Source organism: Miniopterus schreibersii, assembly GCF_964146895.1.
Source record: "Miniopterus schreibersii genome assembly, chromosome: 1".
Lineage (NCBI taxonomy): Eukaryota > Metazoa > Chordata > Mammalia > Chiroptera > Miniopteridae > Miniopterus > Miniopterus schreibersii.
The window spans coordinates 193,744,777-193,769,913 of NC_138101.1; the positions used below are offsets into that span (position 1 = coordinate 193,744,777).

Genomic DNA, 25,137 nt, shown 5'->3' on the forward strand with positions numbered 1-25,137 from the left:
CCTGAGAAGACGTCTAAGGGGAGAAAAGGCCACAGGTGAAGGTTCAACGAACTCGTGATTCATCTTCCATTTCATTCTATGATTTGATGGATCTTATGTTTATAACAAACTAATAACCTCGAACTTCACAATGCTTTGTGGAAACCAAGGAGCTGAGTAATTTTCCACAAACTCACAAAGGGAACCCAGGAATAAAGCCCAGACTCGCGTGGCTCTTTGTCGGAAATGTTTTAGCAGAAGCCAAGGACGGGAGTGAGCACAGAACTTAAACAGAATCAGCAGACTTCTTGTCCTGAGATCTTAGAAAAGAGGAACGTGCGGCCAGATCACAACTGCCATTCACTCAATGACTGTTCAGTGAAGCTCCTACTGTGTGTGACACACCTGGAAATGCATCCAGCCTGCCAGTTTCTTCGTTCCTGCCTATGATCCCGTTTCGCCCTATTAGTTGAACTAGAGTGGCAAGATGGGCCCGTTAGAGGTGTGTTTACAGGGGCCACATGTTTACTCAGCCTGCGCTCATCCAGGGCTGTGTGCGATGTGCGAGCAGCTCTGGGAAAGGAGACGCTGTCAGTGGGCCTGCGCAGCTATAGCTAATGAGTTCAGCCCCTGTTTGTGCCATATCCTGGCCTGAGACCTCTTGCCTTGAGGCCACTCAGGGGACCAGCAGGGGATTAAGTCTGGGAAGAGAGGCAGGACTGTGCCAAGGAGGACGCCAAACGAACGGGGAACCCTGGGGGTGGGGGACCTACGAGTGCCGAGGGGGTGACCTGGCCCACAGCTGTGGGGTATCCAGCGGTGACAGCAGCCTGCCAGGCATGGCAGTGGCCGACATGTGCCATTTTCCTGGGTGTGAATCCGCGTGCTTGCTACGTGCCCATCCATGCAGGGGAAACTGTGAGGACCTGGAAGCCAGAGGGGAGCTGCCATTTGCCAGTGGTGAGAAACTGGGCCCCCTTTCCTACACTGGGGAGCTCGATGGGTCTCTCTTTACTGATGTATAACATAAATACAACAAAATAGGTTTGTAAGTGTACAGTTTGAGTTCTGACAAATGCATACAACCTGTAATCAAGATCTAAAACATTTCTGACGCCCCAGAAAGTCCCCTGGGCCCTTTTCCAGTGAGCCCCAGCCCCAGCGGTTCTGATTTCTGCCGCCCAGCTCAGCCTTGACGGTGCGTGGACATCATAAGTGGCGTCGTGCCATGTATATTCTGCTAGATTCTTTTGTGGGCCAGGTTTTTAAGCTTTGGTCTTTACTGATAAATCATAGTACATGGACTTCAACGTTTTCACTATAAAAACAATGTCACCACATTATGGGGCAGGTGGAACAGGAGCCACGGAGGGGGAAGCGCTTAGATTCCCTCTGCCTGCTGCAAGCACTGGGTGGTTTCTGTGTGTTTCTTTCCAGTTCTTTTCATTTGCTTATTTGCTCATGGCCGTGAACAAACCACAGAGGATTTTGTGTGTTGCTTTTTTCACGTATGATAAACACTTTTTCCATATCAAATGTTTTTAATTACCATTTTCAGTAATACTCTGTCTAAAATACGCCACGAGGGTAGGGGCTTTGCCTGTCGTGTTCACTGTTTCCCAGTAGGTAGAATAGTGTTTTCACAGGGTAGGTGCCAGTAAATGTTTGTGGAAGGACAAGGTGACTGTATCACAACTATTTGGCCACTTTCCCTATTACTGGACAGTTAGTGACTTCCAGTTTTTACCATTAGAGGTAGTGAACATCTGCAGACGTGTGGTTCTCCCCTGCCCCATATTTTGAATGACCCCCTTAGAACAAATACCAGTGGTGAATTGTGTTAAAGAGAGGAAACATTTTCTGGTTCTTGATGTACAGTCAAGGGCTATGTAGAGCTGAATTACCCAGGTACGGGTCCTGGGTCTGCCACTCACTTGCTGTGACTTTGGGCAAATTACTTAACCTTTCTGTGCCCTAGTTTTCCCATCTGTAAAATGGGGCTAATGATAATACTTCACAGGCTCATTGTGAGGATTAATTGGAATACTATGTGTAAAGTACTTAGAGTGCTTGGCACATAGTAAGCCCTATATATGTATTTACTATTTATGTTTTATACATAAAATGTCATGCTCAGAAAAGTTGCTCCTTCTTTTCCAAATAGAAATGGTTTATCTTAATAGTCACTGCGCTTTCGATAACTGGGTAGCACCATGTGGTGCCCACTGGCTCTGAGTTTGGTGGCGGTTCGGTAGGCAGGAGTCTTGGTTACTAATTCACTTCAGATATATTACGTGCATTCCTTATCGAATCTTCCAGCAGGATGCCTTCTCATAGAGGTGGGGAAGATGGATGAGTTAAATGTCCGCACACCTCCCTGAGAGCACTCAACCTAGTGCCAGAGAAAGACATATAGGCAAAACTCAAGGTTGTTGCTAATTTCAGAAATTAACAAAGACCCCCCAAATGAGAGCAAATCCCGGATGCTTATTCAGAGTTTGCTACAGCAAGGGAGTTGGCCACCATCCCTTGTGTTTGGCAGGCGGGGGAGTGGGGAAGCTTTATAGCGGATGCGTCCTGATGGGAGGCTGTTGACCTGGGGAAGCTGGAGGCCGGCTAACTAGAAGTGGGGCATTTTCTTCCTTGGTTTGGGGAGTGTATTAGTTTCCTGGGGTTGCTATAACAAATGATTGCAAATTGGGTGATTTAAAGCAACAGACATTTATTCTCTCATGGTTCCGGAGGCCAGAAGTCTGAGATCCAGGTATTGGCAGAGTTGGTTCCTCCTGGAAGCCCTGAGGAGTCTCTGTTCCTTGTCTCTCTCCTAGCTTCTTATGGCTGCACACAGTCCTTGGCTTGTAGGCAGGTCACTCCAAACCCTACATTTGTCATCACATGGCCTTCTTGTCTGTATGTTCTCTTCTCCTAAGGACACCAGTCATAGGATTTAGGGACTACCCTAATCCAGTATAACCTAAGTTTAACTCAGCTAATTACATTAGCAAAGACCTCAGGTTATTGACTGAATTGTGGCCCCTCAAAATCTATATATTTAAAGCCCTAACCCCCAAAGTGATGGTATTTGGGGATAATACTTTTAGGGAGATAATTAAGGTTAAATGAGGCCATAGGGTAGGCCCTAATCTGATAGGACTGGTGTCTTTATAAGAAGAAGAGACACCAGAAGTGTGTGCACACAGAAGAAAGGCCATAAAGACACAGCAAGAAGGTGGCCGTCTGCAAGCCCCTAGAGAGTCCTCACCAGAAACCAACCCTGCTGGCATCTTGATTTCGTACTTCCAGCTTCCAGAACTGTGAGAAAATTAATTTCTGTTTTTTAAGCTCTCTAGCCCTCCAGTCTGTAGTATTTTGTTATGTCAGCCCTAGCAGACTAATATACCTTGTTTCCAAATAAGGTCATATTCTACAGTTCCTGGTGGACATGAATTTGGGGGGGAGGACACCATTCAACTTATTATAGGGAGGATATTTAGCTTTCTCTGTCTTGTCTTGAGTTGGAAGCAGGGACAAACAGTAGGGAAGCTGCCCCTTGTTGACCACGTCCTGACTATCTGAGCCAGTCGGAGTTGGGCTGTCTGGACCAGCTGATGCAGAGATCACGGGTCAGAGTTCTGCTGTCCTGTATGGTCTGGTGATTGACCATTTGTATGTTCAGGCTCTTGTCATTTAATTGCTGACTAGCTGTGATGTTGACTAAAGCACTCAGGCTCTCTGGACTTCGGTGTTCTTTCTTCCCCTTTAAAGTGGGAGGTTAAGTGGTTCTCAGTGGGTGGGAGAGGATCAGGATGCTCAGCATCAGGGCAGGGAGAGAGGTGGGGATGACAAGGATGGCTTAAGGCATGTTGCCCCAGTGATGTTGATAAGTCCATGTTCCCTCCTCGGTGGAAAGCCATTGGACCACATGGCAGCTGGGGAAATTCCACGGTGGTTGCTCCTGGAGAGAGCAATCTTCTGCTCAGTTCTCCAATCATATTTTTATTTTTCATGTTGCTAATCTCTTTTGGAATGTACTAAAAGAGAGATCGAATTTTAAACTCCTTTTCATGCTGGTTAAGCCAGGACTTAATCTAATTATTTTACTCTTGTTTGGGACAGGAGGGAGGGTGATGGTTTGAAACCTAGACATTCCAGCTGTTAACTGTGAAAGGTACAACATTCTTGTTAAGTTATTTTAAACTATAGAATTGGGGAAAATCACAGTGTTTTTTGCTTTTGGTTTCTGGCTCTTGGGTGGCTCCTAAAACACGTAAGTGAAAATGGTAGAAATTTGAAGTTATTTAAATTCCTTCCCAGCCTTCCAGTCTAGTTTTCATAGTTTCAGAATAAATGTCGGGGTATAGAGTGTGGGGTTATTTTTAACCAGGGTAGAAAGCAAGCGAGAATGGCATGTTTTGAGGCAGTTTTTTTTCTTTTTGAAGAACTCGAATCACAGTTTATATTCCCTCAAGAGCATCAGCAGATTGAAAGGTTTGAGAAAGCTTGGCATCTAATGGAAGGGCGTCTCCATCAAGCACTTTCCACTGGGAAGGATGGTGGTTCAGCATCAAGCAGTGTGGGGAGCCTAGAGCTGAGAAAACAGGACCAGCCAGACCATCCCCTAGACCCTGGACATCCTTCTGCACAGAGCTCTTTCTAGCAGCTCTTGGCTTTGCCAGAGGGGGAGGTGGAAAACCAAGTGCTCACTCACTCAACAGGCGTTTCCTGAGCACCTACTTGGTGCCAGGACCTGGCAGCTCGCAGGCTTGACCAGCGCAGCCAGAGCAGCACTAGCATGGTAGAAAAGGCGGCATGCCAGGACTGGACAAATTATCAGGACCAGACAACGCCGGGGCTTTGAAGGCCTTGAGCTCTCTGGACTTCAGTGTTCTTTCTCCCCTTTAAAGTGGGAGGTTAAGTGGTTCTCAGTGGGTGGGGCAAGGATTCTCAGTATCAGGGCAGGGAGACAGGTGGGGATGCCAAGGATGGCTTAGGGCATGTTGCCCCGGAGATTTTTATAAGCCCACATCCCCTCCTCGGTGGAGAACCACTGGACCACGTGGCAGCTGGGGCTTCTTCCAGCTGTAAAATGTCACGGTGGTTGCTCCTGGAGAGAATAGGGCTGCTTCTTTAGGGGATTATTCCCACAAGTAATCAAAAGCCATTGGAGAGTTTTAAGCCATAAGTGCAGGTGGAAGAGCTAGTCTGGCTGCTGTGTGAAAATTTAAAAGGAGCAGATTGAGAATGGGCCTGGGAGACAGGCGAGGAGGCTGGTGCGGTGGTCCAGGGAGAGGTGATGGGACGGGAGATGGAGAGGAAGGCGGACTTGAGAGCTCCTTGGGAAGCAGGATTGCCAGGACCCTGGGGGGGGTTGGCTAAAAGGGGGCAGAGAATATCAGCATTGAGAGTAGGGAACCAAAGCTATTCTCAGTATTTTAAACAGAAAGGAATTAAATTCAGGGAATGAGGTGCTTACAACGTTGCAGGAAGGATTAACAGAGCAGGAGTTGGACATGGGATGATCAGATTCGAAAACGTCCTATGTGGAAATGAGGAAGTGGATGTTACTGCCAGGAGAGCCTCTCAGCACTTACATCTCTATAACCTTGTTGCCCGGAGAACGCCAGCATTTGGGGTCCTGCAGAGGAGGGGGACCGCTAAAAGAGACGAGGGAAGTGAGAGCGTGGGAGTCAATGAAACAGACCACTGCAAGAAGGTGGGATCACATAACAAGGGGGGCGAATCCTAACCCATTTTCTAAGTGCAAGAAGCCAGATCACAAAGGCCACCTATTCTGTGACTCCGTTGCCGTGGAGGTCTGTAGGGGAAGGAAACATCAGTGGTTGCCAGCGGTGAGGCGGGGGAGGCTTTGACTACAAAAAGGCAGATATGGGAACTTGAGGGGCGATGGAACTAGACTGTGTCCGGTGTGGTGGTAGATACACAACTCTGCATTTCTGAAAACTCAGAGTGAAATCTACTGTGTGTAAGATAGATGGGTGGATGAATGGATCGATGGTCATTCACCCATTCGTTCACACATACGTGTTCATCCACACACAAACAGGAAGTGGTCAGCTTTATTAAATGTGTCAGGGAAGTTGAGGAAGATGAGTGACAGGTGTCCCTGGACCCAAGGAGTAGTGGCCTCGCCCTCCATATGGGCAGATCCTGGGCTGTTAGCAGAATTGACCTGGAAGGTGCAATGTGCATTCCTCCTTTCAAGAGCACGGCTTCTTGTCACGCCCTTTGAGCTCCTGGAAGCACAGAGCCTGCTCCTGGGATAAAGAAGTCCCGAGCCCCAAGATGTATGCCTCTTGTGGATGAAATACTCAGATGAAAAAGACCTGGTATTGGATAGGCTCCCACCCTGAGTTCTCTCACCTGTGCCTAACCATGACTCCAGTAGCTTCTCAGAGCCGCTATTTCTCCATCAATAAAAATGGGGAAAATGATCTTCTCAGGGTTGACAGGGCAGGTTGAAGGGCTTGAGAAGTTAGTAATTTGCTGTGGGCGCCACTCTCTCCTTGGGCTTGCTGCCTGCCCCGCCTCCCCAAGTCAGTGACCCCTCGCTCGCCCACTCCTCACCAGCACAGCAAGCTTCTCACTGTCTCTTGATCATTTGTGTATTTGTCTGTCTCCCCCACCAGCCCCTCAAGGGCACATCTGCAAGGCCCAGTGCCTAGTCCCGTGCCTGGAACTAGTAAGTGGTCAAGAAACACACATTGACTTGTACTGTTTCAACATCCAGGGTATTTCCCAACCCGATAGCCTACCGCTTTCTGAATACTTTGGCTTCTCTGAAAGTGAAATTGCCCTTTAAGATGAGGAGCTGCAAGGCCTGAGGATGTTGCCCAACACACCAGGATCTCATCCGCCTGTTCCCAGAGGTAGCCCAACACCTACTGTGTGGCTGCTCAGCAAATTCTTGTTGAACAAATTAACACATTTGGAGAACTAGCAGCAATGTTGCCATAAGTATAGACCCTCAAAAGGGCAACACTAGTTCAGGGTTTCTGAAATATATATCTCCCATGTAACTTTGAGTGTCAACCAAAAAGGTCAAGGGCTCCCTAGGGGTCTCATTTATACAGTGTTAGAGCACTTGGTAGCTGGTAGTGGGAGGTAGGATCGCAGGTGCTTTTGTGCCCAGGGATCTGTGGTTTCCCCTCTGCTGTTCAGGAAGGTAAGTGGCAGGAAAGACCCCCGCCCCTATTTCCTGGCCCTGCACACAGTGCGGGGCAGGTGGACAGGAGGGAGGAAGACACCTGGGTGTGAGGAAAGGGGGGTGTCCAGAACCAAAAGTGATGGAGAAGCCGGTTCTGGGCACTGAGGTCTAAGGGACAGAATCCTAATGGGGGTGGGAGTGGCTGCTGTGTGGTTTGTAGCCCCCCCCCCCCCCCCCCCCCCCGCCTGGCTCCCCACCTTCATCCCATGATGTGGAGAGTGCTGGGATCATCCCTGGTTTCCCAAGCTGGGCTCCACCTGCAGACACATTCCTTCTCCACACATCCCCTCCCTCCCCAGGATTTCTGTGGCTTATAGGCTTAGGCTTGACCTCGAAAGCCTCGTGTGCGAGCCCTGTTGATCTTTCCTTGTCGCCGGTGGGGATTTGAGTAGTCCGTCAGGCTCGGCCCCTCTCACACATGCAAGTATCACTCCCTTAAGCATGGGTCGGGGCTCTCGATTCCAGCAAACCCCAGGAAAAGAGAAAGGAGGTTTCTCAGGAAGCCTGGATTAAACTCCATCAGCACTGAGATGTGGCCTGCCTCATCTCACCCACTCTTTTCCCCACTAAACTGGCTCCATCTTTCCTTTTGCTTTCACAAACCAAGACTCGTCCTCTGGAACAGTGGGGACAGGACTTGCACTGAGGGAGGAGCCTGTAAGTTAAGATCCTACAGTCACAGCAGCCTAACTGGCTAAGTGTCGTGCAAACATTCCCTCTCCTATAATCCTTGCAGCCCCCTGGCCTCGAGCATCGGACTCTGTAGGACCCCTGTGTAGGTGAGATAACAGCCCTGAGCTGTGTAGTAACTTGCCAAGGTCAAAGGGTAATAAGGAGCAGAGGCGCTTCCTAAAACCTGTCACCTGCTTCTAAAGACAGTGCCCTGAGAAGCTGCACAGGCGTCTGCAGCTCCAAGTTGTCGCTATTGGTGACAACGATGGGAGAGACAGCTCTAGCTGTGCACAGTCTGTACCCCCTGCACCAGCTTCTAGAGGATTTGACCCCTGAACTGGGGAGTGGACTGGTCCCAGTACCAGCTGCCACCTGGGGAGGGCAAGGTGGCCACCTGCCTGCTTGCAGCCTTTGACTGCCACACAAGGTAATGGTGACTATTTCTTTACCTTGTGTGGCCACAGGTTGCAATTGAAGAAATAAAGGGACAGAGAGATTAAATGACTCAGCCAGGGTCCCACAAGCTTGTGGGTAGTTGAGCCAGGACTCTATCCAGGTCTTCTGTCTCCCAGTGCAGGGTGGTTTCCATTCCTGTGAGAGGCAGCCCCTAACCGTGGAGATCAACGCAGGTCCTGGCTTAGGTGGCTGGGGCCTCGAGCCGGTCACTCCCCACTCTGAGCCTCATCTGGAGAGCAAGGACATTTCTGGCTGCAGTGCCTGCCTCAGGGGGTCAGCATGTGTTCAGAAGACTTGGGTGGGTACAGGGGCAGTGGGTCATTGGCAGCTGGCAGCTCTGCCGGTTCCTTGCTGTCTTTGCTGGCAAAATTAGGGCCACGGATGGCATTTGCTTCTCTCTGCAGCCTCCAGCACATGCATGGGGTTGCAGGGCAAGGCACCGTGGCTGAAACAAAGACAAAGCCATTTATAATCCACATTCCCTCCCTGCTGGAGGCCAGAGGGTAATGTCCTTGACGCAAAAAGGCAGCATAACCTTACTCTAATTTTAGAGAATTCCCAGGATTGAATAAATCACCAGCTCTCAAAATACTGGTTTGGAGAATCAGGAGCGATCTCGAATTTTCATGGCAGAAATGTCTGTTGATCTGCACTGAAATGTCCCAGACAGTTCATTTCTCCTGGAAACAAGGTCCCGGCTGCAGGAATGCCGTCCCTCCCTCTATAATTCCCTTGAGCCGACAGACCTTGAAGAGGATCCGTGCCCTTGAACTGCCAGAGCAATTCTATTACATAAGTTTGATTACAGGAAAAAAAGAAAAAAACCAGAAGTGAAAGAATCTATATTTCATTAACTTGCTGCTTGTTTACAGTGGGAGCCTTTTCTGGGTGCCTGGGGAGCGGATGTTTTCTGTCTTGTTGGGAGAATCTAATCTTAAAAACCAGAAGTTTCCATGTAAGGGAGAAACCATCACTTTCAGAGCTTGGGGCCAAATTACATTTATAAAGAAGGGATTTTTATCCTGGGAGTTTATTTAACAAGCAATTATCAAGCTCTCACCATGAACCAGTTATTTACAGGATTTCCAAAGGTAATGAAAGCATTCTAATAGGGCAAGATGGTACGTATTGCTATTTCTGTTTAGTATTTTACTATTGTTCATTCAGTTGACTTTTAAGGTCTATTGAGAACCTACTGTGCCAGCCTGGCTGAGGCACGGAGACTGCAGTGCAGGGCAGTGTGGCTCCCTGTTTTCCAGAAGCTTCCAGTGTAGCTGATGTGAAAGGGACCAGTGAAAGGGACATGGGATGGATGTGGGAGTGTCTGACGGGGGACCTGCAGAAATGACATTCACAGAGTACTTATCCACTGGTCATCTCAAACACGGGGGTGAGAAGGAATTATTCCTTCATTACCCAGGAACATTCTGGGGCCCGAAAGGCAGACAAGTTGCTCAGACCACTTGTGAAGGGGTCACAAAGGAGTATCAGGGATGGTACCTGGACCCCAAGTGTTTGATTTCCAGTGCAGGGAGCTCTGCACCTCGCAGGCTGCCCACCGCCCAGGGTGATGAGAGCCCATGCAGGAGTGGCAGTGTCCACCCCGGCAGGGACATTCTTGGGGTCAAAGGAGGGCCTGTGATGTGGTGAGCGATGACCCAAGATGCTAGTGGAAGCACACCTGGCGCCTGAGGGGGCCCAGGGGATAAGGGGACAAAAGCCAGTTCTGTCAGCCCTCCTGTCCCTTGCTCCGCCTCGGCCGCGGGTCCTGCTCCAGGACCTGCCCCTGAGCCTCGCCGCCCATTGAGAGCTAACACTGCGTGTCCTCTTGTCTTGCAGCGATTCACGAGTTCCCCACGGACCTGTTCTCCAATAAGGAGCGACAGCGCGGCGCCGTCCTGCTGCACATCCTCGGTGTAAGTGGCCCTCGCGGGGCAGGTGCCCAGCCCAGGCAGGGGGCACAGACCCACGGCATGTCAGAGGTCTCGTCCCGTCCTTGTCAGAGCCTGTGATGGGGGTGGATACTGGACCCAGAGAAACGGGGTCAAGGACGTTAGGTGACTGGCTCAGTGTCACATAGTGAGTGGCCCCAGAGCCACGAGAAGAACCCTAGTCCTCTGGCGCATTTTCTGCTTCTATAAGATGGAAGCGACGGCGGCTTTCCCAGATGCCAAGTGTGAGTGAATGTGGGTCACATGCGGCCGACCTCACTGGCACCTAATAAGCGCCCTGTGCGTACTTGCTCTCACGGTTCCCGCACATTTACCACCTTGCATGACCGTAGCTTAAAACTTTGGTGCACGTCTCAAACTTCCCTCTGTATTCGGATGGGCCTCGATGCCAAATGGCGGTGTTTAAGCAGCAATTCTTAAAGGAATCGTGGGTTCCAGCCTAAGTTATAGGTAAAAGTCACTCTTCTTGGACAGGGGGAAGCACACCACACAGCCCATGGCCACTGCCATGTTTGTAAATAAAAGTTTTATTGGAACACGGCCCTTCCCTTTCATTTCTGTGTTATCAGTGGCTCCTTTTGCTTCAGTGGCAGAGCTGAGTAGCTGTGACAGAGACTCTGTGGTCCACAAAGCCAAAAAAGTTAACTGTGTTCCCTTTGCAGAAAAAGTTTGCCAGCCACGTTGTATGAAGGTGGCCACTTTGGATCAAACACAGCAAATTTTCCTCTCGATTATATTCCCAGCCACCCTACTTATATGTTTAAACCCAGCCAAATGTTAGTCTATGCAAGAGATAATTAGGAACGTAAAAGTCGGGATTCTCACATCGGCAGTAGCCACCAGTGGATAACGAATGAGTGAAGTTTTAATTAACAGAATGCACCGTTAATGAAAATGAAAGTTAGAATGAAGATCATCAGCAGGTTTTGAATGACAGGCCTGTATATATTATTTCTGGAATAGAGTTATTATCTCCCTAGTTTCTTTGGCTTTTTCATGCACCCTCCCCCCTTCACTGAGGGAGTTTAGATTTGGTGAATTAGGCCTGTAGTTCTGTCACTCTGCCTCACAAACATCCTGGCATTGCTGAGACAAAACTGTGACCCTTCGAGCCCCTCAGGAATTTTGCAGGAACCCTTTAGAGCAGAGATTACCAGACCAAGGCTGGAAGGCCCAATCCAGCTTTCTGCCTGTTTATATAAATAAAGTTTTATTGGAATACAGCCACACCCATCCTGTGGCTGCTCTTCTACAGCAACAGAGTCATTGTGACAGAGACCAAGAAGCCTAAAATACTTGCTGTCTGGCCCTTTAAGAAAAGGTTTGCTGACCCCTTCCTTGGAGCAAGAGAAGGCTCTGGCTTTAGCGCCAGCTTTGGTCTAGGAAGCTTCTCAGAACTTCCCAGTTCAAGCGAAGGAAGCAGTAGCTCCTCCTTGGGTCCCCTTTCTCCCCAGTGTTTCAGAGATGACAGGGGAGCGAGAGGCTCCGGCCTCAAGGAAAACCTTTGCCTGGGAGATAATGTTAGGGGAAGTTTCTGGGGGTGTCCAAGTTGGAATCCTGAGATTTGTAGCGATCTCTCCCCCACCCCACTCTCTTCCCTTTACCTGCACCCCCAGTATTTGTTTATTTTTGCTTCCCCCCAAAAGATAATCAGATCCTGGAACAGCCACACCTAGACTCCAGTGGACACTTGCCTCGGATGCCTTGGCCACAGCTGATGCATCGTCCACTTATTTTATTTAGTCGTAGTTAAGTAACTGAAGTTGGAGTGTCACACTGCTTTTGGGTGAAGCAGCTCAGGCTGTCCCTCTTTTGCACACAGAGCATTCACATAACTGGCTTCCCCCAGTGCTTAGTGTAAAATCTCATCTCTTGTCTGTGATTCTTCATTCTTGCCTTTCCCTCCAGCCTTACAGTCTCTGTTTCCCACCTCATTCTTACTGCGTTCTGTCTGCACCTTGCTGTTCCTCAGATGCGTCAAGCACGCTCCTGCCTCAGGACCTTTGCACTTCCTGTTTTCTGGCAGTGATAGATACTGTATTTGCCTATTTGTTTGTCCGCCACTGAGGTGAGTCAGAGGCATTTCCTGGTGTCCTCACCATGTATCCCTGATGCCTAGAACAGCACCTGGTACATAGGTGAGCTCAGTAAAGCTGTGTTGAGTAGACAGGGCAACTGAGGGCTTCTGTATATAAAACATTTTTGAAACTACTGATCTGTTCTTATTCTGTCATTAAACAGATGAAGAAACTGCGACCTAGAGGCATAACTTATCCAAAGTCACCTGGAAAATAAGTACCAGAATCAGCATTAGAATCTAGACCCTTTGTTCCATGAACCTCCCAATGTCAATGGCTTGTGTATTTTTTTTTAAAATGTATCTTTATTGATTTCAGAGAGAGGAAAGGAGAGGGAGAGAGAGAGAGAGAGAAACATCAATGATGAGAGAGTCATTGATTGGCTGCCTCCTGCATGCCCCTGACTGGGGATCGAGCCCACAACCCGGGCATGTGCCCTGACCAGGAATCAAACCCCGATCGCCTGGATCCTAGGTCGACACTCAACAGCTGAGCCACACCCGGCTGGGCTGCTTGTGTATTTTAACCTGTGCCAGCATCAAGTAGCATCCCGGGAAATGCCAGATCTCAAGCTGCCCTTTGTTTTGGCAGGGGGTGGCCAGTGGTCACAAGGAAATGGTGCCTTCACTAAAACTAAGGGGAAATCAGGACGATTATTATTTTAAACTCTTAAAATGGTGATTTTAAGTGCTTTTCTTCAAAGGTTAGGTCTTGCCTTTCGAGAGCATGCTCTGTGCTGGGAGAGCTGCTGCTTTAAGATAAGAAGACAGAGCACAGGCCATGTGGCCTGGGTTTTAGTTCCCTCAGCAAGTACTTCTTCTCTGTGGGCCTCAGTTTCCCATTTTGTCAGTGAGGGGATTGAAGGAGTAAGTCTCTATAGTGCTGGAATTTTCCTCTAAGCCTGCCCCATAGGCTGGTTTGGGTATGGTGGATGCCCAGTTGTGCCCCATCGGTGGCAGGTGCCCTCGCTGACACTGTCTGTCCCGTTTCCTTCTCAGGCTCTATACATGTTCTACGCCCTGGCCATAGTGTGCGATGACTTCTTCGTTCCGTCTCTAGAGAAGATCTGTGAGGTACACGGGAGAGACTTGGGACCCCACAGTGAAGCCTGGGAGGGGGCTGGGGGTGATCGAGGACATGTGGCACGTCAGTGCCAGGCTGAGAGGGACTGGCAGCACTCTTGCAGTGAGATTGTCAGGCCAGTCATTCCGTGTCACCATGGCGAAGCCTCACCCTGAAACCCCCAGATTAGAGTTGGCCGGTGGCATCCTCTCCCAGACGTAGCAGAAGAAAATGCCCCCAGCGCGCACCCGTTACCCAGAGCCTCTGGCTCCGCGGCAGGCGGGCCGGCTGCCTGCAGTTAAGCCAAACCTGGTTGCTTAGGGAGCGTTCGCCATAACCAGGTGTAGGAGGTGTGTACCAGGTGGGGTCTGTGTCCCCAGGGAGGAGGCTGAGCTGCAACGCAGGGAACACCCCCTGTCCCAACCTTTGCACGTTGATACTTTCTCCTTTTAATTATTTTGTTAAGTTTTTACTTTCTTCTTTCTCCTCATATGAAAGACCCCAGTCTACCTTTACTCTACCTTATTCTTGGCTTCTAGCCAAGGCAGGAAAAGCACCCACTGTGTGCAGACTGCTCGGGACTTTGCCACACTTTACCCCCGTGAAACCTCCCAGCCAAATTGTTTGAGGCCATATTGTCATGACATTTACAGCTGGGGACATGGATTGTTGGGGACAGGCACTTCATTACTTTACCCCACTGCTGAGCACAGAGCAAGGGCTGGCTACTTGACCTGGGTCCCCTAAATAGTGAGTGACCCGGCAAAAGTACTCAAAGGCTTTGTCTCGCCTCCCCTTGCCCCACTCAGACGGAGCCACGTGCTCACCTCTAGGTGGGGGAAGGGGACAGGATTCTGGATCGAGGGCCCAGCAGAGAGGCTGAGGGTGTGTGCTCAGGGCGCAGGGAGGAGAGGCTGCCAGGGAGGAGCTGACTCCCTGGCTGCCGAAGTGCCCAGTTAGTGTGCCCACTGCCCCCACGTCACACCCTGGGGGTCTGTGGTCATCTCTGTTTCAGAAGCTCCATCTGAGTGAAGATGTGGCCGGAGCCACCTTCATGGCTGCGGGAAGCTCGACACCCGAGCTGTTTGCCTCTGTTATTGGTAAGAAATCCCACCAGCTGGAGACACAGGATCTGGTGAGAGCCCAGGTTTGGTGCCCTGACAAGTGAAGGCATGCGTCAGCTCTGAGCCTCATTTTCTCATCTGTAAAGCGGGAGCACTGGAGAGACGGGAAGTACATTAGTAGCTCCCTGGGGCGGAACCACTAATGGGTGGAGTGCGGTGCAGACGGGTGCGGGGTTTCTTTCTGGGGTGATGAAATTGTTCCAAAATTAGGCCGTGGTGATGGTTGCACAATTCCGTGACTGTACTGCAAAACACTGAATTGATACTTTAAACAGGTGCATTTTATGGCATAGGAATTGTATCTTAATAAAGCTGTTCAAAAAGTGGAGGAATTAGAGTAGCTGGTCTTTGAGGGCACCCCCATTCTCCCAGCATCGTGGGAGTTCTGTTGGATGTGAGAGCAGCTTCCCCTGGTTTGTGGGGAGATGGGGTCAGGGGGACACAGGCCTCGCAGCCAGCCTGGGTGTGCGGCTGGGGCAGGCCTGGGCAGGCCTGGGCCTTGCAGACCAGGACTCGTGCCTTTCTCTTTCCAGGCGTGTTCATCACCCACGGGGACGTCGGGGTTGGGACCATTGTGGGCTCTGCTGTGTTCAACATCCTGTGTATAATCGGAGTCTGTGGATTATTCGCGGGACAGGTCAGTGGTTTCTCTCCCCTTATGAAGTGGAAAATGGGACAGCAGTGGGGATGCCCAGGGCCCCGCCTTAGCCATGCCTCTGACCCCCGGAGGCTCTGAGCGAGCCTGCGTCCTGGTGCATCGCAGTGGTGTCACATTCGTCCTGCAGCCTGTGGGCTGAGCAGGAGGAGCACCAGCCCCCTTGTCCAGCTTGAGGGTGAGCGCTCGCTCATTCCCCTGCAGCGACTGCCTAAGAGGCGCCTCCCGTAACCCCACCTGTCCCCAAAATCCAATGAACAGCACAGGGCGGCCTCGAGCAGCCGGGCTGAATTGTTGCTGGTGGCACAGTCGGGAGGAGCTCCTGGCCGTGTCCCTGTACCTGCGGGGGTGTTGGGGAAGACCCCCAGCAGCTGTGCCCGCACCCCTCTCCCCACCCCCCTCCCCCGCCAAAGGCAGCTGACAGCCCCTTGCTCGCAGGTGGTCCGGCTGACGTGGTGGGCCGTGTGCCGGGACTCCGTGTATTACACCCTGTCCGTCATCGTGCTCATTGCCGTGAGTTCCCCTCCCCCCTGAAGTCACAGGACCCTGCCCGTTTTTTGTCCCTGGCCCTATAGCCAGAGAACCCCCAGCCCCCAGCCGTGGGGTGGGCTGACCGCTCACTGCTGTCACTCTGACCAGTCCCCTTGCCACTATGCCTCCCTTTGCCCCAAATCTCATACCTGACACCTTGGTTAAAAGGGCATCAAAACCACAGCACATGTGGCATGGGCTGTGCAGTTTCCCTCAAGCACGTGCTCCTCAGAGGCCCTTCGGATCCTCGCATAGAGCCATTTTCTAAGGAGCGGAGCCCCGGGTTCACAGCTCGCTGCAGAGCAGAAAAGAGGCAGCTGGCAGCCGTCAGAGCTGGCAGCTGGGGCGGGTGGAGAGGAAGGCAGAGGAGAGAAAACAGATTCCTGGGGCTTGCTAGTGTGTGCAAGAGGGTATCCCTGTGCCCCCCCACCAAGGGCTAGGGTGACATCATGGCACATGACAGCAAAGCACGCAACAGTCAGGCTACTGCCAAGGACCGTGTCACCCACAGGGAAACGGTTTCAATCCAAAGGTAGCTTTAAGGGGCAGGTCCTGTTCAGGAGGGCAGATTGTGCCCAGATGTTAGGGCATGTGCCCTAGAGTGACAGGCCTCAACCTTAAAGCTCTAACGCCAACTGTGTATGGAAGTCATATCCCTTCTATTAGTTGTCTATCACTGTGTATGAAGTTTCCCCAAAACTCAATGGCTTAAAACAACCAGCGTTTGTTACCCCCGTTTCTATGTATTAAAATCTGGACAGGAGTCCTCCAGCTCTGGCTCTCTCCCAGGTGTTGCCCGGGATATAGTTACCTCAGGGCTCCCCCCCCCCCCCAGGGTGGGGAGAGGCTTCCACTTTCAGGGTCCAGTTGCTCTGAGCAGCCCCAGGTCTTTCCTTGTTGGTGCAGCTCATGACATGGCCACTGGCTTCCCTCAGAGCAAGGGAGAGAGGAGCCAAGGTGGAAGCCACAGTGTTTGTGACCTAATCTCCAAAGTGACTGCCCATCACTTTTGCCATATCCTGTTTGTTTGGAGCAAGTCCCTAGGTCCAGGCCACATACACAAGGCGGGTATGAATGACAGGTGGTGGGATCGTTGGGGCCATCTGAGAGGCTGCCTCTCACATCTCGGAAAATCGAAAATGACAGCTCCAGATAAAATAATTTACCTAATCATAATTTTAAAAAAACAAAAAACAGCCTTGGCTGGTGTGGCTTAGTTGGTTGGGTATCATCCTGTGCACCAAAGGGTCGACGGTTCGATTCCCGGTCAGTGCACATACCCAGCTTGCAGGTTTGATCCCGGGTCAGGGTGTCTGTGGGAGGCAGCCAGTCGATGTCTCTCTCTCCCTCTCCCTCTCCCTCCCTCTCTCAAATATATATATATATTTCTGAAACTTCAACACCTAAACTCTACTGTAAAGGACAGGTAAAAGTAATTTATAACAAAAGAATACATCTTTTAGTGTGTCAGGGTTTTGGTATGAAGATGTTAGAACATCCGGTGATGTAATCTGTTGCTTCCATATGGAAAATCCCTGAGTTTCAGACCTAGGCCAGTGTGCTGGGCTGGCACCGTAAACTCCTGAGTGGTGCGACATTGCTGATGTGATTTTCCAAAATTATGAACAACTCCTGATAAAATCCTAACAGAGCCAAGTACAGTCCTCCACCAACCCCATTTGCACGATAGTTACCTCACTAGAAAATGAAGTATTTACTAAAACCATGCAAAAATACTTTGATTTGTGAAACAGAGTTAAGTTCCAGGCTCAGGTTATTTATTTATTTTTGTCGCTTACCTGAATATTTAGCAGAACGCTTAGCACTTGTGCCAAATGTAGAAAAACTTCCCAGATAGAACTGCTTCACGTGTTCTAGGCTGGCTAGCAGCCCAGGCTTTCACTGCCTCTGAATGCCAGTGTCCCTCCATTGGGTTATAAAAACTAAAAATAGCTCCATAAATGTCCCGAAAGTTCCCCAGGTTGTGTGCCACTTCCTCAGAGCCTTGAGTTTAGGGAACCTCCCAGTGATGCCCAGCCAGGACAACCCTCTCAGTTCCTGTGTGTACTGCCTGCCATGACAGCCAGGAGCAAGGTGCAATGGGCCCAAGCTCAAACAGAAGCCCCCTGGCCTCTGCTGGCATCCCTTGTGGGCACCTATGTGTCTCCAGGATCAGATTGGTGGGCACAGCCTCTCCACCTACCTGTTCCACATTGGGCTTGTCTGGGGTGCTCACAGGAGTCCTCTCCTGGACCACATGTCAAAGATGCAGGGTGGGGTTGTTGGGCAATATCAGTGCCTGATTAGGAAACCATGGAGTCCCACCATTGCCCCTGGCTTCCCTTCAGCTGGTACAAGTGGGTCTTTCACCCCCAGAAGTTCGAAAGGGATTACTCTTTATTTTTAAGAAAATAACACACAGGCACTGTAGGTAGGTAGGTAGACTGATAGGTAAATAAGCAGGCAGATAGGGAAGTAGGTGGGTGGGTGGATGGATGGATGGATGGATGGATGGATATCTTTTCAGTTTTTAAGATTCTTGATTGTCACAATTCTGTTCAGTTAATGAGGGCAGGCCCCTGCCAGGTTGGCCCCAGCAGGCCATTTCTCTGAGAGGCCCACGCTCTGCTGGGCTGTAGGTTGCCGCATCTGCTGGCCTATGTTTCAACTAAGGCAAGGTCACCTTCTGCAGTCAAGGAACCCAGAACTGGAGAGAGTAGCCCAGCTTTCTGTAGAAACATAGCAAGCCAAGCTGGGGCAGCTCTGGGTGCTTAGAGGTCTGCGTTTGTTTTTTTAAATAAATATGTCCCCCCACCCTTTGTTTCTTTTGCCTTTCAGTTCATATATGATGAAGAAATTGTATGGTAAGTTTTTTAAGTTTGTTTCTCATTTGTTTTTGTTAGTGTCCTTGCTTATTGGGTTCACAGAATCCTCTTTAAAATTATTTTTACAAACATAAGCGTATGAACTTGTAAAAGTAAAAATTATATCATTCTAAGCAATCATGCCTTTATTTGTTCTTTCAAGGTGACAGAAATTGTTCCCATTAATATTCCCACCCTGCCAGATATCGAACCATATTATAGAGCTACAATAATCAGCAAAGCGTGGTATTTTGCACAGGGCTAAGCAAGGCCAATATGGAACATGGAACCGAGGACCCAGTAATGGGCCCATTTCTGGGCTGGGGGAGATGGCAGGTGTCGCAACAAGGCAGTAAGTTAGGGAGGGGGGGTCTTAGATTCTGCTGGGACCACTAAGAATCCATACAGAGCAAGATAACATTAGGTCTACCCCTCGCACCTTATACAAGAATAAATTCCAGGTGAGCAAAAAATCTCACCGTACAAAGCAAAACTGAAATAGCATCGACTAAAACACAGGGACTCATCTTCGTGACACTGAGGTCGGAAATGATTCCTTAATTAAGATGCATGCAGAGCCACTTGAAATAAAAGGTCGATGTTTTTATTCTATAGCGTGTGACTGTGTCTCACATTCATATAAGCCATTAAAATGTCTCCTGCAGGACAGTGAATCAGAATCTGCATCCTGCATGTGATTAATTGTGGGGATGTACTCACGAGGCCCGATGTGAGCGGCTGCGTGCTATGGGCCCAGAGAAACTGATTCTGGCCCCGGCCTGGCCCTAACCCTCCCTATGAGCCAGGCAGCCTCCCCACTCCCGGGTCTCCTTTGCCTCAGCTGTGGATGCAGTTGGGAGTGAGGGTCAGGTCACCTACAACTCCCTTTGGGGCTCTGCTGGTCCTTGGTCTCTTGTCAGCCAAGGAAGAGCTCCCAAAACAACTGTAGCCCATGCCGGGCACATAGTAGGCCTTTAGTACACATTCGTCAGATGAACAAACCAACCAAAGCTGTGTGGCTCCTCGGAGGCTGGTGGTCAGAACTATAAAAATCCCACCACGCGTGGAGTTGGGCACTGTGCATGCGAGACTGTGTATGCCCCTCTTTCAGGCAGCTCTTAGGGCCCCTTTCCCCCTGCACCCCAGCTTCTCTGCTCCTTGACCAGAATCTCAGGTGATCATAGGGCCTCCTAATGCCAAGTCTAGGTGACTCCAGGCCACTGCTGCCTGAATCCTGGGATGTGGTGGCCCTGGCCTCCCCTTTTGCTAGGTAGCTGAGGGACTACGCCTGAGCCCTGCAGACCCCCTATGGTTGAGAAGACCCCACTCTCAGCCTTCTCTCTGTCACTAAGACAGCTTTAGTTTGAGGGGCAGCCGGGCTGGGACGCTCACCGGCATGCCTAGGCCCTGGGTCCTGGGCCAGACGCCGGGGCCGGGGAAGGCCCCCCTGCTTTACCCTCTGCACGGGTCAGCCCGGCCTTCAGCGCGGCCCTTCCTCGCTCTAACCACAGCCGCTTTCTCTCTCCGAGGTGGGAAGGCCTGGTCCTCATCATCTTGTACGTGTTTTACATTCTCATCATGAAGTAAGTGCCCTTTCCCTTCTTCTGGCTGCCTGTCGCCTTGATTCAGATCTCGCTCTAGCCTCCGGTTAGAGCAGCGAGCAAACCTCCGTCCGACCTTTCAGTCACTCTCACCAGCCCCAGTTCTCTGGGGGACACCCCACTGGGACGGCTGGAGGGGGGGAGAGATGTTCAGACACTGTTTGGGGGGACTGTCCACACCTGGCCATGAGAGTTAGGGCTGCTGGGTGGAGAACGAGGCCACTCCCAAAACAAGTAGCAAGCAGGGGCCTCCCTCCCACCCACCTCACGCCTCTCCATGCCTCAGGGTGACCACTCCTTTTTGCTCTCTCTACGAATCTGATAATATAATACCACCCTTTCTGAAAGAGCCAGGCGGCCTCACTTCTGCTCCAAGCTTCGTAAAATGTCACCTCTCAGGGCCACTGCCTTGTGCAGCTGCAGGGGTACCACTCATAGTATTGAAGATGCAGACATAGGGTCCAGGGCTGTGAACCCTTGTGGCCCCCTGGGAGCTGCCCAGGTCAGACTCATCTCAAAACTGCCCGGGAGGAATATTACTCAGCCATTAAAAAGGAAGGGAATTCTGTCACATGCTACAACATGGATGAACCTTGCAAACAGTATGCTCAGTGAAATAAGCCAGTCACAAAAGGACAAATACTATCTGAGTCTATTTGCATGAGGTACCTGGGAGAGTCAAATTCATAGAGACGGAAAGCAAATGGGAGATTACCGGGAGCTTGGAGGAGGGAGTGATTAATCGTTAACTGACCAGTGGTTGCAGAGTTCTGTTTGGGATCCTGAAAAAGCTTTGGACATAGATAGTGGTGATGGTTTCCCACTGTAAACGTAATTAATGCCACTGAATTGTGTGCCTCAAAATGGAAAATAATTAAAATAGCGAATTTTCTGTTGTATATGTTTTTCCACATAAAAAAAAAAACAGAAAAGGAAACTGAAACACTATCCATGAGGTGAGCCATACCCAGGCTTTACCTTCTTGTTTGTACCTCTGCAGGTGATTAGAAAGAAAACCAGTACTGGGTTTCATGAGGCCATGAATCATGATGTTTTATCAAAATGGGTGATAAACTGTCAGCCTGCAGGAGAATTGTCCCTCAGATATGTCCTCTCTGAGTGCCCTTCAGCGAGGTGGGCAGCTGGGGTCTGGGATGGAGAGAGTCTCTTCTCTGTGGGGCGACGCTGGCTGTCAGTGACACAGAAAAGACCCAAAGATTCAGCCATGGGAGAGAGGACAGGCCCAGTCACCCTTCCTTCAAGCCTGTTCCCGAGGCTGAGCTGAACTTTATCAGGGCAGGCTTGGGACCTGCAGTAAGTAGGGGTCAGTCCCTGTCTAGGGCTGAAGGCCTTTTGTGCCCCCAGGAATCCCACGAACATGTCAGTAGGCGCAGGGCCGTCAGACTGCACATGGCTCTCCCGTTCCTGTTAGGAATTCTGTCGACTCGGTTGAAAAGCTTTGGCTCCCCAGCTCCCTCACCGTGGGACACTCCCAGGGCCACCTGATTGTGTGTGCGGGGCAGGGGGGGGGAGGCCCTAGCACTCCACCCTGCCAGGTGTCCCAGGGCCCTGACCTCCTGCCTTAACTTCCAGGTACAACGTGAAGATACAGGCCTTTTTCACGATCAAACAAAAGACCGTTGCGAATGGCAACACGGTCAGCAGCGAGCTGGAGGATGGTAATGATTACTGTGGTAGTAGCTCTGATGACCCTTCCATGCCATTGCTGGGGCCAGGTAAGGCTGAGCAGACAGGAGTGGCCGAACCATGTCGCTAAACCGCTGTCCCCTTCTCTTTCCCGCGCACAATCTCCCTCTAAATTGTCACTCTCTTACCTTCGGCCACAGGACCCTAGATGAGGAGGGAGTCAGTGATGGAGATGTTGCTCAGGCTGGCGTTTGCTTAGGTGGAGAAGATGTCAGCACTTGCATCCCTGGGGAGTTCCCTGGGCCGCTTAAGGAAGATTCAGGGCCCGCTTGGCTTTCCTGAGATGCAGCGAATCACACCTCTATCCCATGCAGAGGGCCAGTGACAGGAAAGCGAGGACTTGGGGTGACAGAGAAGGCCTGGGTCCCCCTGTGGTTTCTCAGATGCCAGGCCCTGTTCTGGAGAGACCTCCGCTCACTGCCTAGAGGAACAGCAAGGCCAGGAAAGGCGGGCACAGAGCTGAGCAGATTCCCAGACCTGCCCGGGAGCCCTGCCCCCGGGGCTGCAGCCCAGTCTCCTCGGCTTCTCTTTGGTCCCTTTATTTGGCGGTTCTGGGCCTCTGGAGCCAGCCCTTGTCATCTCTTGTCAAATACTCCTAATTGACTATGCCTGACCACTTGCTACTTTAAAAGCCTGTCTTAACCCAGCCGGCTACCAGGTGATCCCTCTGCGGGGCGGCTGCCAGGTGGTGAGATTCACTGTCTTCCGCACCCAAGGCCAGCGTTCAGGCCTGAATGGGGTCCTGTACTGAGGATGCGTAAAAGCGGGGCTCAAGCCACACCCGAGTCCCACCGGTGCTGGTAGAGCTGAGAGGCGGGGCCTGGCCACCTGAGGGCTATTCCCCTTGTTCCCCATGGCCCTGGGCAAGTCAGCCCTCTTTCAGGCGACTCTAATTCCTTTGTCAGTGGTGGACCAGGTGTTCTCAGAGCAGCCTGTTTGCCTCTGTCTGGCACGTGGGGCCAAAATCTATACTCTGTGACCCCTCCCCGAGCTTCCCCCTGGGGGAGATCAGGCTGGGAGCTGCCTCCCGTGTGCACTTTAGACAAGTGTGTCGTGTCCTGTCTCAGGTCTCTAGGGATGACTCTCTCCAGATGGAAGGAGCAAGGCTGCTGGGCTGGGGGCACAGGTGTGGCCAAGGCCACAGCCTAGGTGCTGGAGATCCACCTGTGAGAGACAAAGAAAAGCAGCCTGCAGAGCCTGGTGCCTGCCCAGTCCTGGTTCTTCAGTGCCCCAGGGGAGAGGCGTTTCCAGGACAACCTCCTCAGAAGGGGAGGGGACGATGGGGCTGCTGTTCTGGATTTTAGCTCCATAGTCAGCGGCTATGAGGTCCTCACACAGTCCCTCAGGCCAGGCTGAGTCCTTTCCTGTACATAGTGTTCCTGGGGCCTCTGGACCTTTATGGCAAAGGAGAGACATTCCAAGCGGTGAGTCAGCTCAGGCCAGCGGAAAATGCCCTCTTCCTTGGGTTCCCGCCCTGAGAGCTACCTACTGCCCATGTGGCTGAGGGAGAAGGCCCATTCCAAGGGCCCTGAGTTTTCTAAAACTTGTACAGATTTTTCACATTTCAGTGCTGCTTAAGGAAGCAGAGCACAGTACAGCAAGGAAAGGCCCTGGGACTGAGGCGGGAGGGGCCCTGTTTCCCACCCCTGCTGGGAGTCCAGCCTGTCCTCACTGGTCTCAGGTGGCCTTGTGCAGCCAGGGCCACCTTGACTGCTAGCTGGGCTCACTGTGGGACCCTCCTGGGCTGCCCTGGCCCTGGACTCTGTTTTTGCTTGGAGCAGGGAAGGAGGAGGCAATGCCTGGCTTCGGGCTGAACTGCCAGGAACCACTCTGTAATTGTTAGTCGTGGCTTGGAAGCACCACCTGTGCTGCCACTTGGCGGGCGGCACCAAGACAAGGTACCCAGGCACCAGGTGTCATGTATCTTGCCTTGAAGGCCGACACTCCGTAGGCTCCCTCGTTCTGAGCCCAGCTGTTGCCGCAGGCAGTGCCTGGACAGGCTGCTCCTGTGGTCTGATGAGCCTGCAGAGGTTCTGCTGGTTTCCGCCTCCCTCTACCATAGATGGAGGGCCCAGAGTAGGGAGGGATACGGGCTTTCCTGCAGCACGGAGGGGTGGCGGGCACAGGGGTTCCTGCTCCTCTGAGTGGGATGGAGCCATGCAGTTCAGCCAGGAGAGGAACCATCATCCCAAAGGCCAAAGGCTCCAAGCATTGAAGTGCCCATAGCAGTGGCCCCTTTACTAACACCCCTTTCAAATAACCCCGGCACCTTGGCCACCATCAAGAATGCTGCCCAGACTCGGCATCCACCGCACGCTAATCATCTCTGGCAGCCTCTGTCGGCCTTTGTCTCCTTAACTCTTCTCCTCTTCTAAATTGTAAGTAACCCGCTTTCATCCAAGCGATAACACATGCCCTGAAAAATAATCCACAAGCCCAGCGCACGCCTCGTCGGAGGTCAGTGTCTGCCTCCCACAAATGCATGGTCCTCCGGCTCTGTTCCTAACCCACACGCCTCCTGTCTGCTGAGCCTCGCTGCCTGTCGGGTGAGGGTGTGTGTCTGCTGTGCATTTGTTCCTGTCTGTGCCATTAACTCTCGCATGGGTTTGCCCTGACTACTCCTGGTTACCCTACTACCTGGGAAGGACACTGCTGGTTACCCCATTACCTGGGAAGGACAGGCACCAAGGGCTGGTGACCCTTGCAGAGGGGCGGGCATATCTGCTTTGACACCTGCTCGGAGGGGAAGCCACCTGCTTCTGTGTGCTGTGTTCCTGAGTGGTCCTGTCGCTAGGGCCCTCCAGGGCTCTGGAGTTAGATGTCAAGTCCCCTAGGACTCCAGCCCTGAGTGTGTTCAGGAAGGTGATGGGGAGAGGTCTAAGACCTGGGGAAATTCGTTCTTCAGCCTCATGAGGGGAGGCATAGGGTCAGAGACACCAGCCCAGCCTCCCTGCTGGAGGGTGATAGGTTTAACAGAAACACTGGGCTCGGCCAGTAGCTCCCAGTGGCCCTCAGCAGGCAGGCTCCCCTCCCAGTCTCAGTTGCCTGGTCCGGGGCCTGTGCTCCATCTTTGCCCTCACTGCCCGCCTCAAGGGCAGCAAAGTTAGAAGCATGCTCTGTGCCAGTGGAGATGGTCCCTCAAAGACAGAGCAGGTGGCTATGAGAAGTTTAGAGCCAGTACTCTCGGGTGCTTTCCAGAATATTCCATTCCAAGGGCCTTTGGAGCCTCTG

At 51.5% G+C, this 25,137-nt stretch overlaps 1 protein-coding gene across 2 annotated transcripts in view; it reads left to right on the top strand.

Moving 5' to 3' along the window:
- SLC24A4 (solute carrier family 24 member 4) overlaps positions 1-25,137 on the top strand; it is a 110,141-nt gene that overhangs the window by 60,145 nt on the left and 24,859 nt on the right. The window contains exons 3-10 of one of the 2 annotated variants that reach the window (XM_081123957.1): positions 10,172-10,248; positions 13,361-13,435; positions 14,440-14,524; positions 15,082-15,185; positions 15,642-15,716; positions 18,573-18,598; positions 20,128-20,181; positions 21,793-21,878. In XM_081123957.1, the coding sequence (XP_080980083.1) occupies positions 10,172-10,248; positions 13,361-13,435; positions 14,440-14,524; positions 15,082-15,185; positions 15,642-15,716; positions 18,573-18,598; positions 20,128-20,181; positions 21,793-21,878 (582 nt within the window). Of the gene's footprint in view, positions 1-10,171; positions 10,249-13,360; positions 13,436-14,439; positions 14,525-15,081; positions 15,186-15,641; positions 15,717-18,572; positions 18,599-20,127; positions 20,182-21,792; positions 21,936-25,137 lie in introns of both variants that reach the window. The other variant, XM_081123958.1, reaches the window with a different exon arrangement.